At 36.4% G+C, this 24,994-nt stretch overlaps 1 protein-coding gene across 2 annotated transcripts; it reads left to right on the top strand.

The window, feature by feature from the left end:
- Positions 1-10,758: 10,758 nt before the first annotated feature.
- Positions 10,759-24,008, top strand: LOC103708907 (Nucleic acid-binding, OB-fold-like protein). 2 transcript variants are annotated; one of them, XM_008794014.4, is made up of 12 exons: positions 10,759-11,028; positions 14,629-14,733; positions 14,838-15,008; positions 15,613-15,678; positions 18,386-18,451; positions 18,953-19,069; positions 19,439-19,620; positions 19,694-19,784; positions 19,909-19,977; positions 21,475-21,566; positions 22,747-22,810; positions 23,640-24,008. In XM_008794014.4, exons 1-12 carry the CDS (start codon positions 10,924-10,926, stop codon positions 23,742-23,744), a joined length of 1,233 nt encoding a protein of 410 aa, XP_008792236.2. In that variant the 5' UTR covers positions 10,759-10,923; the 3' UTR covers positions 23,745-24,008. The 2 variants fall into 2 exon arrangements, with proteins under 2 accessions (XP_008792236.2, XP_038988316.1); XM_039132388.2 differs by lacking the exon at positions 18,386-18,451 and having other exon boundaries at positions 10,829-11,028.
- The last annotated feature ends 986 nt before the right edge of the window (positions 24,009-24,994 follow it).

Here is a 24,994-nt window from a genome sequence, read left to right as displayed (position 1 = left end):
GTTTTCATTAAATTAACCAAAACTAGGATCAGAATAAAATAGGCTAGTTTTTCAGACCCCAACCAAATGGATCCAAAGAGACAGGAGATTAATTTACTTCAATTTTTGGCTTCGTTTGCTACCCATGATGGCCTGAAACAAGATTAATCTAAGCAGTGTCGCAAGTCACAGTTTTCATCCTTGTCTGTGAGCTTTCTTAAGGTTCTTTTTTCTAGATGGCGGTAACATTTTTACCTCAAGATTATTTCTCTAGATGGCTGAAATCTTTGCTCTTGCATCCAAAATTCTCTCCCTGGGCCACTGCCTCTGCTACTCTGCGGTGCAATAAATACCATTTAATGGGATGTCGTTTCTCCGTATTTAATGACCCTCGTCTTCTCTGACCTACCGAGGAGCCCAAGGCTGAAACAGAGGAGGGTGCTCATTAATGGATGGATTGGGGCTCCTCTGCGATCGGTAACCCGGAGGCCATTGGATCTGCTCAGGGCGCCATATGCCTGTTTCCTGTGACATGGTAACGTTGCGAGCTCTCCGTATTGACCTGTTTGAGTAATTAAGAGCACTTGAATGCTTCTTTGGTGTACTTTGTTGTTTGTTCTAAGATGAAGTTAATGCTATTGGTTTTATTTTCTTTTGAAAAGAAAGTTAATGCTATTGTTTGTTTTCTTGTTAAGAAAGCTAAAGCTATTGTTTGTTTTCTTGAAAAGTTAGACAACGTTACTGTCCTTCTGCCGGGAGTAGCGAACGTGGAATGTGTTTCATGTCATATTTCTTGGGGGCAGAAAAAGAAATATCCGCTTTGGTTCGCTGGAAGAAGAAAAGGAGAAAAAAAAAATCAAAAAAAATATTTTATATTTAATTAGAATTTTTAGAAAATAAAAAATAGTTTTTTATAAAAATAAATTTTTATATTTAATAAAAATAATATAAAATATTAAAAAAATATTTTTTTATTAAAAATTGGAATATTTTTTAAAAAAATATTTTTAAACTTTTAGATAGAAATGAACTAAAAAAAAATTTCCTTTATTAAGAACATAATAAGTATTTTGCATAACTCTTCTAAAAAATAGATGCTGACCAAACATAAACTATTCTGAAGCAAGTTCTTTTTTCATAGTCAACTAAACATGTAACAACCATTTTTTCAAGCATCATATATTCAGATATCAGCTTTTTTAAAAAATTATTTTAGTGCAAAAAAAATTTTCTACCAACTAAACGAATCCAAAGTAAATAACTTTATTAATAAAATATAAAAAATTAAAAAATGCTGAAAAGTAAGAATAATACTATAATTTTTTAGAAAAAATAGATGATGCTCCAAATATCCGGCTACAGGCTCTTTCCTTGCGCCAACAAACTTTCTCAGAACTTATGCTTGCAGTGCTCTAAATGGGTGGTGACGATGGACGAGTTTTGTGGTTGCTGTTGTTGTTGTTGTTATTGGATTTTTTATCTTTTTTTCTGTTTGAAAATGCAGTGAAAATGCCCTAGCTTGAGTTCAAATTGTGGACATCTACCAAATGGAGAGAAATGTCTGCCGGTTGTAGTTATATTTATTTGTTGCTTGCTCAACCAATGGTTGTATGTAGTGCTAATTTTGAATCATTCTGATGAACAGCTCATAGAAATAACTGCTCATCTAGTTGCAAACATTGTTCACCTTTACTAATAAAAATTGGGTTGCTGTTGTTAAGTATTTCCAAAGGACACATTAACCATTATGTCCTTTAGGACAGTAACGTATTCAAAATAATGCATCTATGATTTACTGTTATGCAAACAAGAAAAGCAGCTTTGCCTCACATGGCTCTAAATACTTGCACCAAGTACCTGCTATTATTGGCCTCGTACACCAAGAAAATATTGTCATGGAAACGCAGAAAAAATTGTATGAAAATTTGAGTCACTCTTATCATTTCGAGAGACAACAAAAAGGGTTCAAGCTCACCCGCAGTAATGATTCGAGCAACAAGAAACGACATGTTCAAATGCAACTACGTCGACATTTGCTTCACTTTCCGACAACATAGAAATATCCATGCCGTAGTTTGTGGGAATAACATTTATCATTGCGATGCCGAACCAATGTGAAATTTGGACTTTGTTTTTCCGCAGGGTGAACATCATAATTTGAAGGTATACACATTTCGATCGACCATCTAAAACTATAATTCAGGACTTAAACTAAGTATGGCCACTCGATAAATCTAGCCTGTTTTTCAGGGATGAGAGGAAGGTATTGATACTCTCTCTAGTACTCTTTATGCCTTTTAGAGCTGTTCAAGGGACAAATTATATTCTCTCTTATCAACCATCTAATCACCTGGGATGATAACGTGAAAGTTTTCATTAGTCTTTCATCCAATGTTGTATCCATTCCACGAGCTACCTTGTTAGCACAGAATTTCGGCCAATACATTCTATAAATGATCGTTTCTGTTTCTGAGAAAGATATCATTCTAATCAACTTCCAGCACTGGTTTTCTGTTTTTTTTTTTTGTTTTTTTGTTTTTTTTGGCTAGAGCGGATGGATTCATACCTAACGAGTATGAATGCATCCAATAAAGTTAAAAAACAAAATGTTACGAAATGCTCGAGGTACCTCACCATCTCCAGTCCATAGGATACTTTCGGAGTGACTAGCCACGTAAACAACCACCCAATCTGCAGCTCCATTGGCTTCTCGAAAAACATGTTTGGTCTGAAAGATCCTTCCTCTCTCACCATAGCCCAGATGTCACAGAGCAATGGATAGCCACTGTCGTCGCTCCTTAAGCTTTTCTAAATCCAATTGATAACTGTAGCGGAGTCTCCTTCTAGAATGGTAAAGCTGGCTCCACTGATTCTATTGTTAAGCTGCCGCTCCACTATGGTAATTACAATTTTTCATAAAGTAGTAATGTTTTGTTAAATTCTTCATGTTAGAAACTATAGTTTTCTATGTTTCTCTAGTTTGTAATTTTTATTTTTTTTGGAGAGGGGTTTGAATCCTATATTAATATTGTTGTAAATGCTATTATTATGTATTAATACAGCAATTTGCTTTTTTTTAATAAATTTTTTTTTAGTAACATGTTCCTTCAAAACATTATGTGAAGTAATTAATGCACTGAAGACATCAACAAGACCAAAGTAAGTTTATAGGCCCATATCCCACCCTTATTGTGGAGATAATTTGGCCGGAAGCCACTAAAATTTAATCTCTGTCAGTCGCATTAAAATGCTCTTGGATGAACCAACACCAGAGCCTTCATCCGTTGGGTAAAAAGAATACCTACTCGCTGCTATATTTGTGGACCCGCGGCCCGAACAATTTAAAGCCCCGTTCTCCTTCGTCCTCCCATGTTCAAAGCCATGGTGGCTGTTATCACTCATGGAATAGGATGCCTGTTTGTCACTGCAAAGCTTATGTCTAATCTAGTATTAAATAAGAAGTAGTGCTTCTGATGACATCTTCTTCCCCCGAGGCAGTCTGTGCACAGCTTTAATGAGGAGGAATCTGAGTGTTTGATTTCTTTCCCTTTATCTCAAGCTTCGAATGCTGAGGGGTAGCTCTAATTTGCTTCTCCCCCTTGGGCCGACATGCTTCAAAGCTCATTTATTGCACACTATAATGACTTTATAGATTCTTTTGAGTTTTTCTATGTCAATATAGCAAGGAAGCCGGTTCCTGGTATGAAGCAAAGATGGCACACGCGATGCTATTAAGAGACTTCATGCGAGGTATTTTGTGAACAAGAAGTAGGAATTATTTCACAATGCTGAAGACTAGCAATGTTAATTATGTCCGAGGAAGAGCTACTTAATTTAGTTTGCAATTGCTGGAAGGGACCTGATGCCCCTATTATATTAGACATCATTATTAAAGACGCACATCTTAGTGCTTGGCTCTGATCAATCTTCTTCCAAAATAAGAGATTAAGTAATATAAAATAAAATCATAATAGTATTTTGAATTAAGTAATAATAGTTGAACTGGAGCAGAGTGCGGCCATCACCAAGGTTGCCATGTAATTGTATGAGAGATGAATTCTTTAGGGTTTTGCTTCATTAGAGCCACCACTCGCGCCTTAGAAGAATGTATAATTAAGCATAAATTTATGGATCTATAATATCATTAATTGCGGTATATCCTTGTTGAGCTTAATAAAACAAATTATTACCCAAGCAAATGCTTGCGTCAATGAATCTATTTTAAAAAGCAATTGTTTTTATAACCATCGAAACTTCCAACATATATGATATCGAGTGCCACTTGCTAAGATTAAGCCCCATAACAATGCAATATACTAAGTTTCACTGAAATTCTCTTGGGAATTTTACCACACAATATGTCAATAACTTAAATTCAGAAGATATGATGAAGATATAATAAAGACAGCAAACCCCTCTTAGTAGAAATATATATTTTGTAGGCTTGTTAAATCCATCTTGTTAGAATTATAAGTTAACTCAAGAATATATACTTCGAATCATGTGTAAGGCTGCATTTATTAATTAACAAGTCAGGTTAAACATCAACTAGGCCATATCGACTTGCGAGTTGATGATACAAATGGCTGACTTTCAAAATAATACATAAAATCACAACTTCTCACGACTTGATTAAATAAGCTGTCCATCTAACATAAATTGGACAAAATCTAACTATTTGATACGTAACAACTTGATACATATTTTGGGGAGGAAATTACATTGCCTTGTCTTCAATGGCATACTTTTTATCTGCAATTTTTATCTAAAAATTTTAAAAAAAATACAGCCAGTTTTCTTTACCAACCACCAAGTAAAATATTCCGATGATGCCTTATAGGGATGATACAAAAGGAACATGGCAAATGCCTCTCTCCCTCTTGACAAATACATTTCTTTTTTTTAAATTTTTTTTGCATGAATATCCTTCTAAAAATTTAAATTTGTATGTATATCCTCTTAAAATTTATATTTATTTCTATACCCTTATAAAATACTGTTTTTGCACAAATGTCCATAATATAATAGTTCTTCTAACACCGTTAATAAAAACCATATTTATTTTAATAAAAAATTAAAAAAATTTGAAATTATTTTTTGTCCTCCATCGTGATTGCTTATAAATATTTTTTTTGTACGTTTATTCATTAAGAGTATTTTAGTAATTTTAATCGTTAATTTTTTTAATGGCGTTAGATTGCGTAGGTACATATGAAAAAAACAAAAATAGAAAAGGATAGAATAACAGAATAAGTGTTTCATGAGAATATACATGCAAATATCAATTTTAAGATAATATTTATGCAAAATTTGATATTTAAAAAAATATTTATGAAAGTTTTTTTTTTTATTGCTAGTAAAAAGCATGCATGCGTACATACAAATCTCAAAACCATTCTTTTCTGCTTTCATTTAGACTGTTATATCCTCTTACCCTTGCAGCATATTTGGGACGGATCTAAGTACAGTATTATTTCCACTAATAAACTTCTTACCATAGAATAATTCATAAGCAAAAGCTTAAGCCTTCAAGAAAATGTTCCGGAAAAAAAAAAAAGCAGGTAAAGGCCATGCAACTTTGCTTGGCATTCACATTCAATGCCTCTGTCTCTTCTCTGTTAATTAACTTCTCCCATTCTCCCTTGTTACCTTCAAGGAATCTGAGTACGCTCTACCTGTAATAGGTTAACACCAAGGACTTGTCTCCCAAAGTTTGTCGTTTTGCTGTTGGAAGTTTCAGCCATGCAGCATGATTAAAAAAAGAAGAAAAATAATAAATTAAAATTAAAATCTTTCTCCATTTCCGTCGACCGTAGGGTTTTCATTCAACCCGGCCAAGTTTGCCGGTCACAGCCGGTCTCCGTTTGCCAACTAATCTCCTCGATATCCGCGAGTAAAAGTAAAAAAAAAACATCACCGGCTTTACCGGTTCCCGAGGATGTCGTGCCCGGAGAATCCCCTAAGTCGTCGGCCGACAATCGCCGATCGGCTCTGGCAACTCGCCGTGATGTCACGTGAAAAAGAAACCCGTATTGTTGGCCCCGAGTATACGCAGAGCCCTTGATGGTTGGTGGGGTCCATGGTACCGGAGTCTTGTTTTCTGGTCTCGATGGAGGTCATTGTTATGGTGATCCTGGGGGAATGCCATCGTGTTTTTATAGCCGACCCGGATTTGGACTTTTTGGTGTGATGTGACGTGTTCTGGTCTTCATTAATGAGCATTTATATGCGGTCGCTGATGCATACCCAACTCCAAGACAGCAGGACACGAGTGCATTAACTCCTAGCTGGAAGTCTCTTGGAAGTTTGGGTGGCTCTCTATGCCATCCACGTGGAATTTTCCTGTCTTCAGTGAGTGGGTTCCTTTTGGGGCTTGTTTTGGGTGTGAAAAGTTTTTGTTCATAAAAAGATTTGAGGAGGTTCGTTGGTGGGCCCCTCTGACGAGGTTCATAAAAGTTTTGGTTTGTGCGTTTTTTATCGCCTTATGTTCAATTTTGCGTATGTTTTTGGCGTTCCGACATGGAGGTGGGGCAAAGGAGATGCTCCTGGAGGATCAGTTCAGCCACATTGCAGAAACTAGAGGAAGCCCCTGTTTGGGGAGCTTTTGGAGGGCCAAAAAGTACTTTCTGGCCCTCCAAAAGTACTTTTAGCAAAAAAATGGTGTTTGGTAAATTTTTTGAAAAGCTGTTTCAGCTTTTGCGGAAAGCTGAAAACAGCTTTTGGAAGGAAGCTCCAATTTGGAGCTTTCCGAAAATGCTGTTTTCAGCTTTTTCGGAAAGCTGTATTTTTGACCAAAATACCCCCATGTAAAAAAAAATTCCTCCCCAAAAAAGGTTCCTCACCGCCTGTTCCTCTCCCAACCGACCCGCCCCCCCTCCCCCCGGCCCTGTTCCTCTCCCAAACCACCTCCCAACCCACCCGCACCCCCACCCCTCCCCCCCGCATCACCGCCGCCGCTGCCGCTGCTGTGCCTCCCTCTCCCCCGCCGCCGCACCCCGTCCCTCTCCCCCGCCGCCGCACCCCCTCCCTCTTCCCCGCCGCTGCAGTGCCCCGCCGCCGCACCCCCTCCCTCTCCCCCGCCGCTGCAGTGCCGCACCCCGTCCCTCTCCCCCGCCGCCGCACCCCCTCCCTCTTCCCCGCCGCTGCAGTGCCCCGCCGCCGCACCCCCTCCCTCTCCCCCGCCGCTGCAGTGCCGCACCCCGTCCCTCTCCCCCGCCGCCGCACCCCCTCCCTCTTCCCCGCCGCTGCAGTGCCCCGCCGCCGCACCCCCTCCCTCTCCCCCGCCGCTGCAGTGCCGCACCCCCTCCCTCTCCCCCGCCGCCGCACCCCGTCCCTCTCCCCCGCCGCCGTAGGGCCGCACCCCCTCCGGCGCCGTCGGCCACCGAGACTGTCGCCGGCCACGGCCCGGCCCCCTCCCGCGGCCGCCGTGGCCTGGCCCCCTTCCGGTGCTGCCGGGTGCGCGGGAGGAGAAGAACGGAGAAGGGGGCAGAGGAAGGAAGGAGAAGAAGAGAAGAAAAAAAGAAATGGAAAAAAAAAGAAGAAAAGGAAATAAAATAAAAGAAAAGAAAAGAAAAGAAAAGAATAAATAAATAAATAAATGCATAAATAAATATTTATATAAATGAATGAATGAATGAATAAATAAATAAGATAATAAATAAATATATTTCAATGGATAAAATAATAAATAAATAAATGCATAAATAAAAATATATATACGAATGAACGTATAAATAAATAAATATAAAGAAAAATAATGAGTGAGTGGCAAATAATCTGATCCTTATGATATTGATAAGTACGGTGAATTTGTCGCCATTGCAAATAGTTAAGTAAAAAGATAATCTATTAAACAGATAAATAGTTATTTATTGTTGTATTATACTATAAATATATTATTATATTACATTATATCATAATACATTAATATGTAATGTTAAATAATTTAATATTATGTTATATTATGAAAAATTAATTTATACTAATAATATATTATTTTATACCTTTATTATTGTATTATACTATACATATTATATTATATTACCTTATATCATAATACATTAATATGTTATTTTAAATAATTTAATATTATGTTATATTATGAGAAATTAATTAATACTAATAATTATATTACCATTATGCTATGCTATGCAATATCATATTACTATATTATAATAATAATATTTTATATTACAGTAATATTATACTATATCGTATATTATGTATTAATATATGTTATGTTTTATCATGCTCTATTGTATAATACTATGCAATGTCCTTTATGGTAATTTTGTCATATAAAAGTACTTTCTCAGTTTGTTTACCAAACATATGTTAAAGTGCCACAGCACTTTAAAAATATAGTTACCAAACAACAAACAGCTTTTTATAACAGCTCTACTTCAGACAGCTCTACTTCCAACAGCTCTACTTCCAACAGCTCTACTGCCAACAGCTCCCCCAAACAGGGCCGAAGAAATCTCAGCCATTCTCTCTGCATCAAGAAACAAAAGAGTAAACAAAGGACCAGACGCACTACCATCCTCAATTGAAACTAGGGTTGCCGATGGGTTCCACCGGCTCGAGCAGGCCTGATTTCTTTTTTCTTTTTTTTTTTTTTCTTTTAGATAGCTGGTGATGTAATCTTAAATCATTGATGATCTTTATTATGAGGCAATCTGATCTCCAATAATTTAAGATCATAACATTTGATATGCTATATTTCGGTGATCAAAGATTTTCAACTATCCACCACTAACTTATTTGGTATTTCAAGAGAATCTAAACTCACACACCATATAATTACCACTTATGTATTCCGTAAAAATATATTTATCAATCATATAAAATATATTATACTAAAATATTAATATATTTTTTATATTAATTATTAATATATTTTATAAAAAAATATATTTATTCGCCCATAAAATTATTAATTTTGTAAAAATATATTAACTGTTATTATAGAGTTAGTATTTTTATTTATACTTATAGCATATTATTTTTTAATAATAATAATTGTTTGATCACCAAAATAAGGAAAATAGAAGTAATATATTAAATACTTTCATTATCTAAATATAAAGTATAATATAATTAATAATATATTGATATAATATATAATATTAATATAATCTCTCATATATATATATATATATAATATGATATAATATATTAACGGTATATTGATACGCCAATTTTTTCGCTGGATTGAAGGCATGTTTATTTTCAACTTTTAGCCCAAAATCATTGCCTTGGGTGATCTTTGATTTCCAATCTCAAGGATGGGTATCCCATCACTTAGTTGGACAATGTTTTGAAGGATAAGAGTGATTTAGGATTATTGTCACATAGAATCACTATGGTGCAACCAAACGTAACTATCTTATTACCTCTACCCACATCATTTTTGATGTTAGAATGATCACCCTATATTAAACGCCCTTTCAAGGAGGGAGGTGAACTTACGAATGAACAACTAGTAATACTGGACTTTACAAGAGAATTTAACTCGGAATGTGGTTGCGCCCAATGCTGCATCTTTTCAATACTATTGCACCTTTTTTAGCAATTTGTTGGATGATTAACTTCTCTCAGGAAATGTATAATGTCGACAGTCAAAGTGTAAATTGAAGGTTTGAGGAGTGATCTTCGAATCCAAGTCCCTTCATCTATGATATAGCTGCTATCCAGACTACCTTGGACCAAATATTGAGTGGATTCAATAGTTAAGTAGTTACCTTTAGATATTCCCAAATGATAAAACAGATCTGTCCAAGTTCAATTTCACCGTGCCTATGAAAGACAGGAGGTAGCGAACAAGAAAGTTCTACTTTAGAAAGCTCAACTTTTAAAAACTCTATTTCCAAAAACTCTATTGCCAATAGCTCTCCCAAATGGACAAGGACAGATATGGGCTGTCTAGTATTTGGGTGTTGTCAGGGTTTAGGGCTAGAAATCAATTTGACCAGATTAAGTCTTCGGGCCCCTAAGAAGGCTAGGAGCAAGCTGGACAAGGACAGTCCAATCATCAAGTTCCAGGCTAAGTTACATATTATTTTGAGGATATTGTGAGCTGGGGACGAGACCCACTTCAATTTAAATGTCTACATCTAGATGGTTTATAGGCCTGGTATATAGAGTATGGTTGGGAGTGTTGATATATTACTCTTCAATTCTAGCTCTAGCTAGTTTGATTTAGTTTTGCACTGACAATAACAACACTTTATTTATTCAAATACTAGTAACAGTATCGAGAAGGGTTTCGACCCTTTTCAAATCTACGCTACTAGGATCATCGCTGAGACCTATTGATTCATCCGCGTCTGCTTATGGATTGATGTGGGTCCAAAAATAAACTTATATAATCTTTTGGATCTAAATCCAAATCTACTAAAATAAACTCAATCGGAGACCAAACCAACACGATCAATATATAAGTATTATGCATTTGATTTTTTAGACTAGACTTGATCCAAATCTGGATATCTAATATATATTACAATTTATATTTATATCACCCGTACTTGTTATAAAATTTATTAGCTATAAGTTGTATTTATATTATCAGTAAATTTTTTTGAGGGTACCATAGAAATTGAGCTTTTCTTCAATAGTTAACTTAAAATGGAGAGACCAGACCTATTCCTGATCGAACTTAGATCTGGCCCGACCTTTTGCTACCTGGTCCGATCTGAACCTAACCTGACCCAAGCCGGTTCTTAGGTGGCTAGGGTACGGTAGAGATTTAACGTGATCCTCCTGATGGATCAGCTCAGATTTGGCGATACCCGGAGCCGACCCGGCCGATCCAATAGCTCCCAGCACCAGTTTTTTCTCGCATCCCTTCGGGGCTTGGCTTTCTGGTGATTGAGACCAAGATTTCTTTCGAACGTTACTCAAGAGTGCAGGGTTTTCTCGCCATTCCATAGCGAGCGAGAGATGACTGCGGCGATGGAGTCGAAGGGTTCCGGCGGCGTAGACATCGCTTCCAATCGGAACAAAGCGATCCTTCACGCTCTCTCCAAGCGCCTATCGTTCGATCGAGTGAGTTCTTGATCCTATTAACAAAACCCTATGCCCGAAACTTCGATTCTTTCAAGAAACTCGCATTTTTCGATTCCGAGGGTAGTTGATCTTTCAAGCATACGAACGTTTCACTTGACTCTATCTTTCGATAGCTCCTGGTGGATCTTTGTAAAATATTGCTATCTTGATGTGGAGTCTTTGGCTTTTGATCGTTATTGTTGTTTTATGTACTTGTTTTTGCCTGTGGGTTGGTGTTTTGAACTTTTTGTTTGGTAAAATTCGATTATGGGATGGGGTTTTGAGGAGAAATGGTATTGCGGGTGGAGATAGAGAGAGATTTTGTGGGAGTTCTTGACTACGTAGTGGTTATAGGTGCTAGTGACTGAGTAAAGTTGGAATTAAGGTCGATCTAGAGCACGTGGGAGGAATTCTTTTTGGTCCCATGATTGATAACCATGGCTATATAACCATTTCATCGCACTACTATGCCGAATTGAACTGAACTTTTGGTGACTATAGAGATTTGTTGCCGTTTATTAATGCAGACATTAGTCATCAGTTTTTTACAGATGTGTTCAAATTAAAGCATAAATTAGTTCACTACATTATTATTGGGTGTCTCAAGAGCACTTCTTTAATGATCTCGATTATAGTATTGCATCTCTAATGTTGTTTCAACTTAGAATACAGTTTGATCAGTCCATATCCATCCATAAGACTTTTTTCTTATTTGTTTTTGTTCTTTTTTGCGAAAATGTAGTGACATGCTTACAGTTCTAACTTGATGAATTGAGTCCTTTCTTGTTAATTTTGATACATTTTGCATATTGGTTGCTGAGGTTGTCTTTTGCTAGACAGATAGGGTTATGGGCAAGCTTTTTCATAATTTTTTATGTTGCATATCAAGTCTCGGGTTCATAAAGAGAAGAAAAATAGAAGAGGGAATATTTTGACAATTTTAGTTATCTTCAGTTAAGTTAGAGCTAATAGTCTTATTTATTTTCATCATAGGATTAAGTAGCCCTCCAAACACCATTTCATATGGATCCAAATTTGTAACCAAAATACCATTTTAGTTTAGGATCTCTCAACATCTATGTTATCTTTGTTCTTGCTACTGTTATTATTGTTGATCTCGTGGCTATCATGCATCTGCATTTTCACCCTTAAGGAGTAAATTCTTTCCTTTTTAGTTTATTTCTTTCTTGTGTCGAGAATTTCTTAAATAAAGGCATATGCAACCTTACTTTGAGTTATATACCAAAAGGTCCTTGTCATTTCACGAAAAGGGTTCCTTTCCTTTCATTTATATCCTTGCTTTTCTCTTGAGGCGTATAGCTTCCTTTTTTACTGTAAGTGTCCCTAAAGTTACCTTTGTTGCTGTAACTGTTCCTAAAGTTATTAGGAACCTGTATGATCACCAACTATGAGAACCTTCAAAATATTTTTTTGAGTTTTCCTTCATTCTCTGTAGTGATGTTTCCTTCAGTCTAGGTGCTGATTTCTTGGTTATTTGGATACACCAACTCTTTATAGTTTTCTTTTCCCCCTTCTTTGCTAGTTAGTGTCCCGTCTTCTTCCCTAAATTCGCACTCAAAATTTGCAAAACCATAATCTGTTCCTAGGTATCTAAACCAAGCCCTTATTTCATCATCTTAAGGGTTTCTTCAATCGTACTGAGTTAGGCAGTTCTAGTTTGGTTAAAGTGCATCTTTATGGGAATGTCCAACAAACTAGTTGGTCTGATCATGTCATGAAAAAAAGACCCCGTTAATCTGTTAAAGAAAAGATCCTAAATAGATGGGAATAATAAAGCCTTCAAATATCATTCCCCATCAAGGTTCAAGAACTCTGTTGTTTGGGTTGCCCTTTGTTTAGATCTTATAGGAATGCCAACAGACTTGCAATTTCACTTTTCTTGGAAATCATATATTCCTTATTTTGAATTCCATCACCTAACAGCTACTGACCAATCAAGCTCTAGATTATCCTTTTCTACCCCTACTTTTCATTAAAGAATGAAAGAAGGAAAGAAAAGGTTGTGATGATGCGTTTGATGCCTTTGCAACTGAGAGTATTACTATCGGCTTCTTTTATGCTCGGGAAAAGCTATATGACTTCAATCATATGGGAACTTGCATCAATTCTTTAGAAAATTTTTGCCTGAAGTTTCAGACATCCAAATACTATATGTCATTATTTTGCCTGATGTTTGAACTACCACTGATCTATTACAAGCTTTCGTGTTGGAAATTGGGAAGCTCATCCACCTTCACCTTTTTTTGGCAATCAATTCTGCCCATGCTCACATCTGTATGTTTAGTTTTCTTTACATGTTCCTTTTGCACTACTACCATCCCAAAGTCACTAGCATAGCCTAGCAGCCTCGACTTCCAAGTAGATTCATTTTGAAATCGAGCTTAGGGTCGTTTGTTTGTGTATAATACAAGATGGAAGTCATGTAAGCCAAGAAACTAAGCAACTTCCAAGAGTTTGATGCGCCCCTAAAATTCTACAACATGTGTGTCCAACTTAAAAAAAAAAAAACTACCCTTGACATTTATGAGGGGAGTACCATGAAAGAGGGGAGTGGGGGATAAACCTCCATGAAGTAATTCTATAGGAAAATTGCACTTCATCTTTCCACGGCATAGAAGCCGCACCATTGATGTTACTTTCCCTCCCACTTTAGTCAACTTCTTCAATCCAATAAAAGCAAGGGAAACCAAATGATTGTGATTCGAGACTAGACTTGTTCACAAGTGGGCGGACCAGCTGGCCTGCTGGAGTTCGAAGCCTTTTGGGATGGCTAGAGATAAAGGTTTTAGGCCTAAAAGGTTAGGCCGGGCCTGGAAAATAGGCATGTTTAATAAACAAGCCTGGCCTAGAAAATAGGCTTCTTTAATAAATAGGCCTGGCTCGAGCTTGTGGATTAAAGCCCGACACAAGCCCGACTCGGCCCGAATTTTCTTCTTTTGTTATTTATTTATATTTGATGTATTTACAGACTTAATTAATAATTGTTGTTGATATATAATTTAGTGAGTTAATAAGTATGTTGTTGCTTATTGGAAATATTTAATTATTCATATTTAGTAGTTTTTAGAATATTTTAAAGCATTTTTAGTATTTTCTTAAATATTTAAAAATGGTCATGAAGTCTCAGGCCTGGCTTGAAAGACCGAAACTGCAATAAGGGCTAGACCGGCCTGGGCTTAAGTAAATTGTGTTGATCTTTGGGCAAAGCCTGACCGAGTCCAACCTAGCCCTACCCATGAGCAGATTCAAGAAAAAATGCATCTACTGCAGTAAATTCTAATAATTGGACCTCACTTCCAAGGAACTCATTTCCATTAATTCTTGTAGTTGCTGTTGCATTAAAACAACCGGATCCTTAATGGATTTAGTGGGAGGCATCCATCATACATCACTATTTTGCAACTTTATGGAGGAAAGCTGTTCTTCCTAGTGCATGTATTCTTAGAATGTATGGTGTGTCTTGAACACACGCCATAACTTTAAAGGCTTCCATATCATGTACTAGATGACTATTGTCGTGTAGGGATACAGGATGGAAATGGAATGTTGATAACTGTCTAATGATATTGAATTTCACAGAAGAAATTTCCAAGTGAAAGCATTGGAGGATATGACATTATGAGCCTGATTTCAAACATATTGCAGCTATCAGCTAGTGGGGTTCCTTTGCAGAATCCTGATGAGGTAAGAGTTGAATTTATGCAATTATAGATTTGTTACATTTTGGGTTTTATTGTCTTGATCATCTGTAGAATATCTCATCTTAATATTTTGGGTTCTACTCTCAGATTATGAAATGGGTAACATTTGCGAGCGACTTTCCTAGTGAAGCTGATGCTTGCCATGCAACACTCAAAGGTCTGAATGAAGATTTGGCCCAGAGGGCTGTTTTATTGGGTGATGGACTTAAACCCTCAGTGGCTGATATTGTTGTGTTTTCCACACTGCATCATTTTGTGGTATGGGCTCATGTATTAATTCTTGCAAGTCTTTACAATAATTTTGATGTTCTTTTATCGGTACATTCTTTCTACTGGAGTGCAGCTTGGGTATATTTATCAGCTGTCAGTATTTCATATCTAGCTAAAGGGTACATTTATAATAATTAACAGCAATTTTCAATTTAATCTTAGTAAGGTTTGCAAGGACATGATTCTCCAGCTCTTATGTATCTGCCGTTCTGCCCCTAATGTAATTCATGTGCATGCAAGTGTGTATTCACATTCATGAATATGTTAGGGATGAATTTGTGTTGTCTCAGTGCCTTTTCCTGCATCTCTAAAGGCAGGCAGGCATTGTATCTTGAAATATGGATCTTACAATTACTTAGAAGAAGGAACCATGTGATGTAAACTCCATATGGTTTCTTTCTTTGGAGTTGTTTTTGTTCCAGACTGTATGCAAGACATATGCAACTGGAGATGTTGTCTTCTTTTCTTTGTTTTCTTATACGTTATAAGTTTTAAGAGTGCAGTTACTACTGCTACAAGGTTAACAAACTATAACTTAAACTAGATCGATTATTCTTTTCATTCTAATTGTTGTGCATGGTGATCATGTCAGAGCCAACTTACTGCCTCAGATATGCAAAAGTTTTCTAATGTGATGAGGTGGATGGACTACATTCAGGTAGTTTGCTCGTGTCCTTTTATTCATTTTTTCCAATTTTGCCCTTTCTTTCTTAACATTGTATTTTAGTCTCTCAAGGAACTCATTATGTAAGATTGCAGCATAGATGTTTTTCTTTGTGAAGTTGAATCTTATATGCCCATTACCCATAGAGCTTCCAATGTAACAAGATTAAAAATGTGGCTGTTTACATATAAGAAGCAAGTCATGTTTTTTGTATGCCATCGGTACTATAAAGATACTGTAAAGAGAACTCTAGAGCATCTATCATATGCCAATAGGGCATTCCATGGTTTTCTCGCATGTAAGCATGTAAAAGGGAACGTAATCATCTTTATTAGAGTCTTTAGCATCACAGTTATAAATTTGTAAGGGATTAGATAATTTTATCTGTTATTTACTTTTGCATGAACCCTTTGAGAATCCCTAGAAATATGGTTGCATGCAAAATCTCCTAAGTCCCCATGTTAGAAAGAAGAGAGGGTATCTCAGTTGCCTCTCTTTTTCTCTTTTACATCTCTTGCAAAACCCATATTTCCTAAAATAAGTAAATAATACTTAATCATAGCCATCCGCATGCATTACATGTATCAAAATCTGGTATTATTAACTGTATGGTTATGTAAAATATTGTTATTTAATGTGTACATTTATAATGTGCTAATTTGAAAACTGTTAATTTAACTTTGTACATTTGTAAAGTGGAAATGCTGTATGCACTATGTTTTAATTGCTATGCTGTCTTTCCTTTCTATGTCAGCAAGTATGGAAAAAAATGCTGCCGTTATGCATTAGGTGCCAGTGGCATAGGCTAGGGTTGGGTTTTGCTTATTGGGAGTTGGATCAGTTTTTGTACTATTGTTTGTGATAACTGCATATTTGTACTTTTTATTCATTTATGCTTGCCATATTTGGTGAATATATTATCATTGATCATTGAAGAACACATGTTAGGCTATCTTGTTCAATTTTAGATGACACGCACCATTTCATCTTTCAAAGGCTTGGTCTTGAACTATATTTGATGGGCTTTTGTATGTCACTTCTAGAGGATTTTATGTGTAAGGTTTCTTTGACGGAATGTCATGGGGGGTTTAAGCAACAATCCTACCTTATTTTGGCACCTTTTCATGTTAATTTTAAGGAAATTGGGGTTTCTCCTCATCCACATAGCTAATTTTGTTATTGTTGGTTGTTTATCATTGTTAACTCAGCAAAAAGTTTCTTCATAAATATATATGCAAGGAGTCAATATATAGCATCCTACCAACCTTCATGATATACCTTAGCGCGTACATTATCTTTGTTGTGCCTCATATTATTTCAGGTAGACCTCTTACAAGGGATTTGGGAACATGGGCATTACAGGAACTAGTTTCTCCATAATGAGCACAATATGGAATGTATTTCCATGCACTAGCTCATGGTTTCATGACTTTTCCTTTAAATGGATGACATGGTTTTCATCAGGAATGACTTATCCTATATTCTCTTAATATATTTTGAAGGATTAAAGAGGAGAGAAAAGTCCTAAAATACTATTGAAGCAAGTTCTGAGAAAGGATTTGCAAAATCATGCGGTGACACTAATTATAGCCCTTAATAGGATTTTGCGGCAAATTGTGACTCATAAAGCAACTCTATCTATTGGGACAAGGCTCAATAGTTGTACTTCTTGATATGTATTCCTCTGCTTATTGTAATTCATCTGTAGCATTGATTGGATGTAAGTGATTTGCTGATCTCACTGTCATTGACATATTGGTAGTTGGGCTATGCCATCATTTCTGAGCTTAGCATTGCTTAAGTCATCTACATGGTCTGCCAATTAATTGCCTTGTCATGCCCTTTTCCAGTATGTTTTAATTTGTTGCACCGATTGCTACTTATGGCACCATCTGGAGTGCACTCCTGCCATCCTTTGCTCCACTGTTCTTTTGATTCTGATCCGGTTGGGAGATGTTCTGGTTGTCAGTGTGGCGCCGCCTTTCCTATACTGGAGATCTATATGTTGCGTGTAAGGCTATTTTCTTAAAGCTGTTTATACTGGTCCAAGGCTTGGATTAAATAAGTGGGGATTAAAGTCAGGTTGACAACTAATCACAAAAAGCATGTGATTCTATGAATTAGATCCAAATTTGATATTTGTTAATTTAAGGGTATCCTGAATTAGGCATGCTTGGTGGTTATGGTTGTAGTTAAATAGTAATGCTTGTGAGGATTCATAAGCTGATTCCTGAATAGCAGGGACAATGCGTGATGGTTAGGTCATTGATATGGTTTGCTTTCTCAAATCACAGGCCTCCTTTGAGGTACCACTATTTGTGTGTTTTTTCCACTTTCCTCTTCAACTAAACTTTAAGCCTGTTCTAGATTCTTGATGTTGATTGGGTCGATGATATCGTTTATCATTGTTTCATCCCAATGCTATGTCATCCTAAAAAAATCTATCATCTTATGGAAGACTGAGGAGCATAACTCTAATTTGCATTGTTTTTTTTTATGTTCTTGTGAGCCTTGGGAATACTGTTGCCACTAGTTTCCTCATGTTCATCGACAACCATATGGGCTCCCATTTATCTGCTTTATCATATCTCTCTTTTTTTTTGGCCAAGTTCCACTTTTATTTGTCAACTTAATTAATAGGTTGCAAAGAAGATCTTGGTTTCAAGTTATCTCTTATGATTCCTCTAATTGTTGGATGCAGAACAAGGAAGATTTTGGTGGAGAGCATAAAATGATTGTCATTAACAAGCCTGTATTTGAACCTCTTGTGAGTAATCTCTATGCATATTATGTCGATCGGTCTTTCTTGATTCCTGAAGATGTTATGTTTGATTACTCAAACTATGTTGATCTAGTCTTTCTTGATTAGGAGGTCATGTTTGATTACTGAGGTTATGGTGTTTTGTGTCTGCCTTATTCTCTTATAGTCATTGTTTCTGTTTCTCAAACATCTCTCTTTGCTAATCTGCACTAATCGTGTGCTGTATTATTGCGGCTACATATTATTATTAACTGTTAAATGCCAAATGTCATCATTTTTTTCTTTTTCAATGGATGAAAACTGTTCTTGATTTCACTTGACTGTGTTTTGTGCTATGATAGAAATAGGATGACAAACGTGGTTTAGGAGTATTTATAGATGTCTTGAAAATTTTAATTTAATGGTTGGAAAATAAACTTTTCACTGATGGTCATGCATCATTATATTCTGCCCATGCATTTGAACTGTGGGAAATGATTATGACTTTTTCTTTGGTTCACTTTGCAGTGCTCAAAGAAAGCAGATAAGACAGATGCCGATCTGACTTCAAAAAAAGTTACTCAGGGTCCAAAGAATGTAGACAAGCCTGAAGGAAATATTGATCCAAAGAAAGGTGCTGCCGAGGTAATTTGCGCCCTATATATTGCTGGTGTGCTTTGTGTTGAGCTTATTTACCTTGATGGAAATGCTCTCCGTCAGCAACTGTGTGCTCATGGGCCATGGCTTAGGGGTGCTCATGACAAATTTTTGTTACCTTGTAGTGCCTCCATATTATTCTTTGTTTATAATGTTATGCTTTTGCTTACCGGTATTAAGCATATAAAAGCTAATAAATAGACATGTAAAGTCATCTCCAGAGATGAAACTATGTGATATCTTTTTTTATTTCTATATTGTCTTGCTGATCTCCATTTATTATAGCATTCTTTTCCTTTTTTACATTTTCATCATTGAGTTGGTGGCATTATTAATTGTTTGATAAAAAATTTCAAGAAAAAAGCTTCTGGAGATGATAAAGCTGCTGAGACATCAACAAAAAATAATAAACCCACTGAGGAAAAAAAGAAAGCTTCAGAAAAAGCATCTGCTGAGAAGGAAACAGAATGCAGTATTACAATTCTTAATATACAGGTTGGTGTTATTCGCAAGGCATGGAAGCATCCATCTGCTGACAGGTAGTTCTGTTTCTTTTAAAGCATTTATCTCAAATTTTGTCAAGAACTTCATAGTTTTTAATCCATTCTACAGTTTATTGGTTGAGGAGATAGATTTGGGAGATGGCAACTTACGCCAGGTAGTTAGCGGTCTTGCAAAGTTTTGTAGCCCGGATGACCTATTAGTAAGTACAAATTACAGAATGACTGCAGTTGGTTTTTAGTTTTGTTTGCTTTTATTCATTAAATATGTGAATTGTATTAGCTGTCACTGAATATTCTTATGCATGCCTTGATTTATCATGTCAGAATCGCCGTGTAGTGCTTATTACAAATGTGAAGCCTGGAAAGCTGCGAGATGTAATGTCTGCTGGACTGGTATATCTCATTCTGTTCTAATCTTCTAATTGGGACTTATAGTTGTTTTTTGAGTTTCCACCTCTGGAAGTTTGATCAACACTTTTCCAAATCAAGGTTTCAATTGTCATGGTAATACATCTATGGTTTTACTTTTGCATGTTAAGCTGATCCTTGTGTCATGAACAGCTGAGGTCATTAAGTTGTGCATTTTCCAGTACAGAAACTTGAAGCCATTGTTTATTTTAAAGTTGACCTCATCTTGCAAACAATAGTTTAGTGACCAAATATACTTCAGCAGATAATTTGATGTCGTATAAGCTTTGCTGCAAAGTTCCATAATGGTTACTGTTCTCTGTGTGGTTTGTTTTACATTTTATGGTCTTCTGTACGATTGACTGGGGGACTTTGGGCGGCCCTGGTTTGGACACCTGAGCTAGTATGTATACCAGAAGCTTCATTTTTTTTATCCTGGCTTGCTCCTATCTCATGTTTTAGCTTCCATGGACGGAGAAAGCCCATACATAATATGATATTTTCAATCCCAATTTTTGCTGGGATTGATAATGTAGCTAAGCCTCATTGCTCATCCTCGGGCATTTTCATCACATCTAGGCCACAATGCTTTTAGGCTGTCTGGGGCCTTTGGGCCATTTACTGTATAACCGGAAGCTTATGCCGCGTGTTGTATCTTTTTAAGCTGTTCTTGTAAGAGTTTTGTGTTTTTGTTATTAATGCTACCTTCAGTTTTCCTAGATGGGTATCATTCTGATGTCACAGGCAAGCACCTCCAGCTCAAGCCTGGCTAATTCAATTTGGAAACCCAATTTTTTTGTCTTGGCTTCCCATCAGGCCTATAAGTTGGTTCCAAGCCTAATGGCCTGCCAGTCCAGTAGAGCCAATTGGTATGCATATATTTGATCTGTTTAATATTGGAAGATCATTGAAGAAATACGAAAATTTACAAAGCGATGCAAAAGAAGCATGTCTCGTAATTTTGTTGTGTATATAAGTGATACAACAACCAGCTTATTTTTTCTTTTCTTTCATAATGTGCATTGTGGCCTTCTCTACCTTTTGGAGTTCATGCAAAGTCTACTTAAGTAGCCAACTAAACAAATTGAAAAGCAAGCTTAAGTTGTCTTAACGGAAGCCTCACTACTGCCACTGGAACTGCTATGATAATTATTCCATACACTGTGAGGGAGTCAAGTCTTAAAGGCTTTAACAGCTTTTGCACTTGTGTAATGTAATATCACTGGAGCAGTGGTATCCTGTTCGATGCTGCAGTTTTATTTGATGCTGCATTCTCTGGCTTTTTGCTTTTTGCTTTTTGGAGGTGCAGCGTCCAGTTAGGAGCATGTAAATTTAACTATAAACTCCATGAGTTGGCTTTTGCCCCCTGTGAGCTTGTCTTCTTTTTAAGCATCAGTCTTTGTTCGCAAGTCCTTTTGTTCTCTATTATTTGTGGAGAAAAAAAAGAAAATCTTGTTTAGTATTTGAGTCCACATTTTACAGGTTTTATGTGCTTCTAATCAAGATCATACAGTTGTGGAGCCTTTGATTCCTCCAGAAGGAGCCAAACTTGGAGAATGTGTTTCATTTTCAGGGTAAGTGCGCAATATCACAACATTTAACCTAGTATTCTTATGTAACAAAACCGCTAAAGTCATGTAGTTTCAGCCTGTGCGCAAAAAATATTGTTTTAAATTTTGCTGCTTTTATAGCTGGTGTGCTAAGTAACAAAATGGTTACCAAAATTAATTTATATGTGAAGTCTATTTTGTATTTAAAATCAGTTACTATGAGTTATATATCGAACACATTTTGCACATGTGCATATGAGTGTATGTGTTGTTGAATAAGTGTCAACTAATACAATATGTCTTGTTTTGTGCAGACAGAATTGAGGTGTTTTCATGTGCATTTTAATATTTTTCCAGAACTCTGTTTTTCATTTTTTTTCCTTTAGTAATATGGCAAATATCTCTGCTATGCTTGTTGATCTTCTCTTATTTAATGGCCAAGTTGGGATTTGGTCTGTGGCTATAGTATTGTTAACTTTTGCAAACCAAGTACTATACTCAAGGTCTAATACCAGATTACACTAAGGGGATGTCAATGTCATAATATATAGCAATCAGTTATCACTTTATCTTTGGCGTGTAAATAGAGGATTTGGATCAGATGTCTGCATAATCATATTTATATCTGCTCTCAAAATGCAGCTATGGATGTTACTTGGATAAAAATTGTGATCCATAAGAAACACATAGTGATATGAACAGAAAAAATGCCTTGGATACCAATAATATGGGCTCCTGGAGGGATAAGGTTATAGGAGTTCTGACAGTGCATCCATGATTCTAGATATGTGCCTTTTAGACGACTCTTACAATAGGGCCTGTTGAATCTAGTCTGGACAGTTAAAAAGGTAGGGCTAAGGGCAGTTTAAATTATTTATTAGTTTATTTTTTTAAAAAAAATGAAATCATTGAAGGAATATATAAAAATACTTTTAGGCAATTGCATATGATTTAGTTTCTAAGGCAAATATGGCCTAAGTAATCAATGTCCTAATTATCTTATTTTAAAATGTCTTCATGATGGGACACTGACATGGCAAGGTATCAGATTTAGCCCTTTTTGTTTTCGTAGTAGCATCGTTAATCATGCCCTTAGTTTTGTTGGAAATTGAATATAAATAATTTTTATCAACATTTCATTGCTATTAATTGGGATGAGTTAATATCTATTCCTTTTTGTACTTGCCCCTTGTGAATGTGGCAGGTATGAGGGAAAGCCAGAAGATATCCTAAATCCAAAGAAAAAACAGTTGGAGAAGATCACACCGGTATGCTTTATTTCCTGCTGCACTTTTTTTCTATCTGATTCATTTACAAAGATCATTTACCATTGAGCAATGATACATCCATTGACTTTCCTCAATATGATATGCCCATCACATATCTGACTAATCTTGTGGTGTGACTGAATTTAGTGCCTAAGTAGTCCACATTTGGGATGAAATATGTCCCTCGATGTTCAGAATTTCCATTGGTGGAGTAGGAGATCAGATGGAGATAAATGCAACTTGTGGTCTTGCATTGCTCTGTCATTTTTGTATGATGGAGGCTGCAAAGGCCTTGTTTGATGATACAATATGGAAACTGAACTTGCAAATCATTTTCCTTCAATGCTGTCTATATCTAGTTGTTAGACAATAACTGCCTCTTTTTTTTACAAAAAAAATTTATCACAACTTGTGTGATTATGCATTTCTTTTTATTTACGAATTTCTTTTGGATTTGAAATTTTTGCGCTTTTGTCAGACTACCTAAACCAGTTCATTCCCTGTATTTATTGGTTATTGTGAGTGCAGCACCAATCAGCCAACACAAGTTCATATTATAGCCTTTGTGTTGCTAATTTACTGGTCTTTTGTGGCCTTGGCTGACTTATATTTCTGTGATGCATTTCCTGTCAATGTTGTGCTAATGCTCTCATCCAAGCTTTCTATCAGAATTATTCATTTTAGCTATTTTCTTTATGTTATCGTTGTTCTTAGCATCAGGAAGGAACATGCATCAATGCTAAAACTAATTGGTCATATGCGACTCGGTTTGAGGATTACATGTGCACTCTAAATAATTGATTTTTCTAATTTTCATTGGTGAATTCAGCATCTATATACCGATGACAAAGGTGTGGCAACATACAAGGGAACACCATTTATGACATCTGCTGGCCCATGCGCATCGTCCATTTCCAATGCAAGCATCAAGTGAGCGGCTCATCCTTATTGTCAACAGCATTTTACGTATCATTGTACCCATAAATGTTTTCTCTTGCTTTATGATGTTGCCCTCAAGTGCCAAAACATTGCGGGAAGGTGTCAATCCTTGAGTGCCTTTATATCTGGCTGATTTGTAGGTCACATCTCTTGTTATCCACAAAAGATGTGATGTCTCTAAAGCATGCATCTCAAAATGGAAGCGTACCGATTGATTGTAAGATATCTGAATTATATTATAAATCTTGATACTAGAAAACTGTCATTGTTAGTTATCTTCATTGTACGAGGAACTGCTTTGTTGCATTTGTCACGGACATTCCCTTTGGCGTTGAAAAGAGAACGGCACAAGAACTTCCATGCAGTTGGGAACTAGCAGTGATTCTGGTGGGGAACATTCTCTATATATATTTTATGCAGCATTCTTAGTGCACTTTCCTAGATGGTGGGTGACCCATTATTGGCGATTTTTAAAGCTGCAATTGTTTTGCTGCATGAGAAGGAGGGTTTTTTCTTTCTTTATTTCTTTCGTACCTCCTGCTTATAAGCACATGTGCTTTGCTCTACTCCGGAGATAGGTATGGCCATGAGGAAGGCTAGGAAGCATCTATTCTTCTCTTGTCCTCGGTGGGTTGTCCACCTTTGCCTTCAAGGCATCCCGCTGTTGGAAAATAAAAAACAGTGGAGTCTGTGATACTGTGTTGCTGTTAAGCAAATGCTGAAGCTGCTGAATATAGATGGATGGGTTCTTATGGGGAGAATTTAAATTTGGTTGTTCCAAGGCATGTGGATGGACTGCTATAGTTATGTTGAGAACTGGAAATAATATATTGATCAACAATGTTTCTGGTGTACAATGTCATGCTGAGTCTAAGCTCGCCCCCTCGAAATGAGAGGCTTTTGAGATGGATGAGGATCCCATGTTAAACAGAGTGGGAGCATGACACCGACCCCACATTGCAGTATCTCATATTTTTTTAGTGCAAAATAATAAATGCGAAGCTAAGTGCATGATGGAATTTCCCCTATCTTGCAATCAAATCCTGAGATCAACCTCAGTTGATGGTTCAACTCTAATCAAATTAATTATAAACATTGTGATTGGCTTGTGGCCAGTAGATTACGACTAGATGTATAATTTAAAATATTATTCTAATAATTAAAAAAATTTCTAAAATAGACTATCAAAAAAAAAATCCTATCCAAAATAATTAGTTGGGACATCATTTGGATTTCTGTGCAAGT

Source organism: Phoenix dactylifera, chromosome 14 (genome assembly GCF_051530095.1).
Source record: "Phoenix dactylifera cultivar Ajwa chromosome 14, Ajwa_hap1_PhDact_Kaust_v1.1, whole genome shotgun sequence".
In the NCBI taxonomy this organism is placed as follows: Eukaryota; Viridiplantae; Streptophyta; class Magnoliopsida; order Arecales; family Arecaceae; genus Phoenix; species Phoenix dactylifera.
Note: the sequence above shows the minus strand (reverse complement) of the source record. Positions and strands in the feature narration are given on the sequence as shown.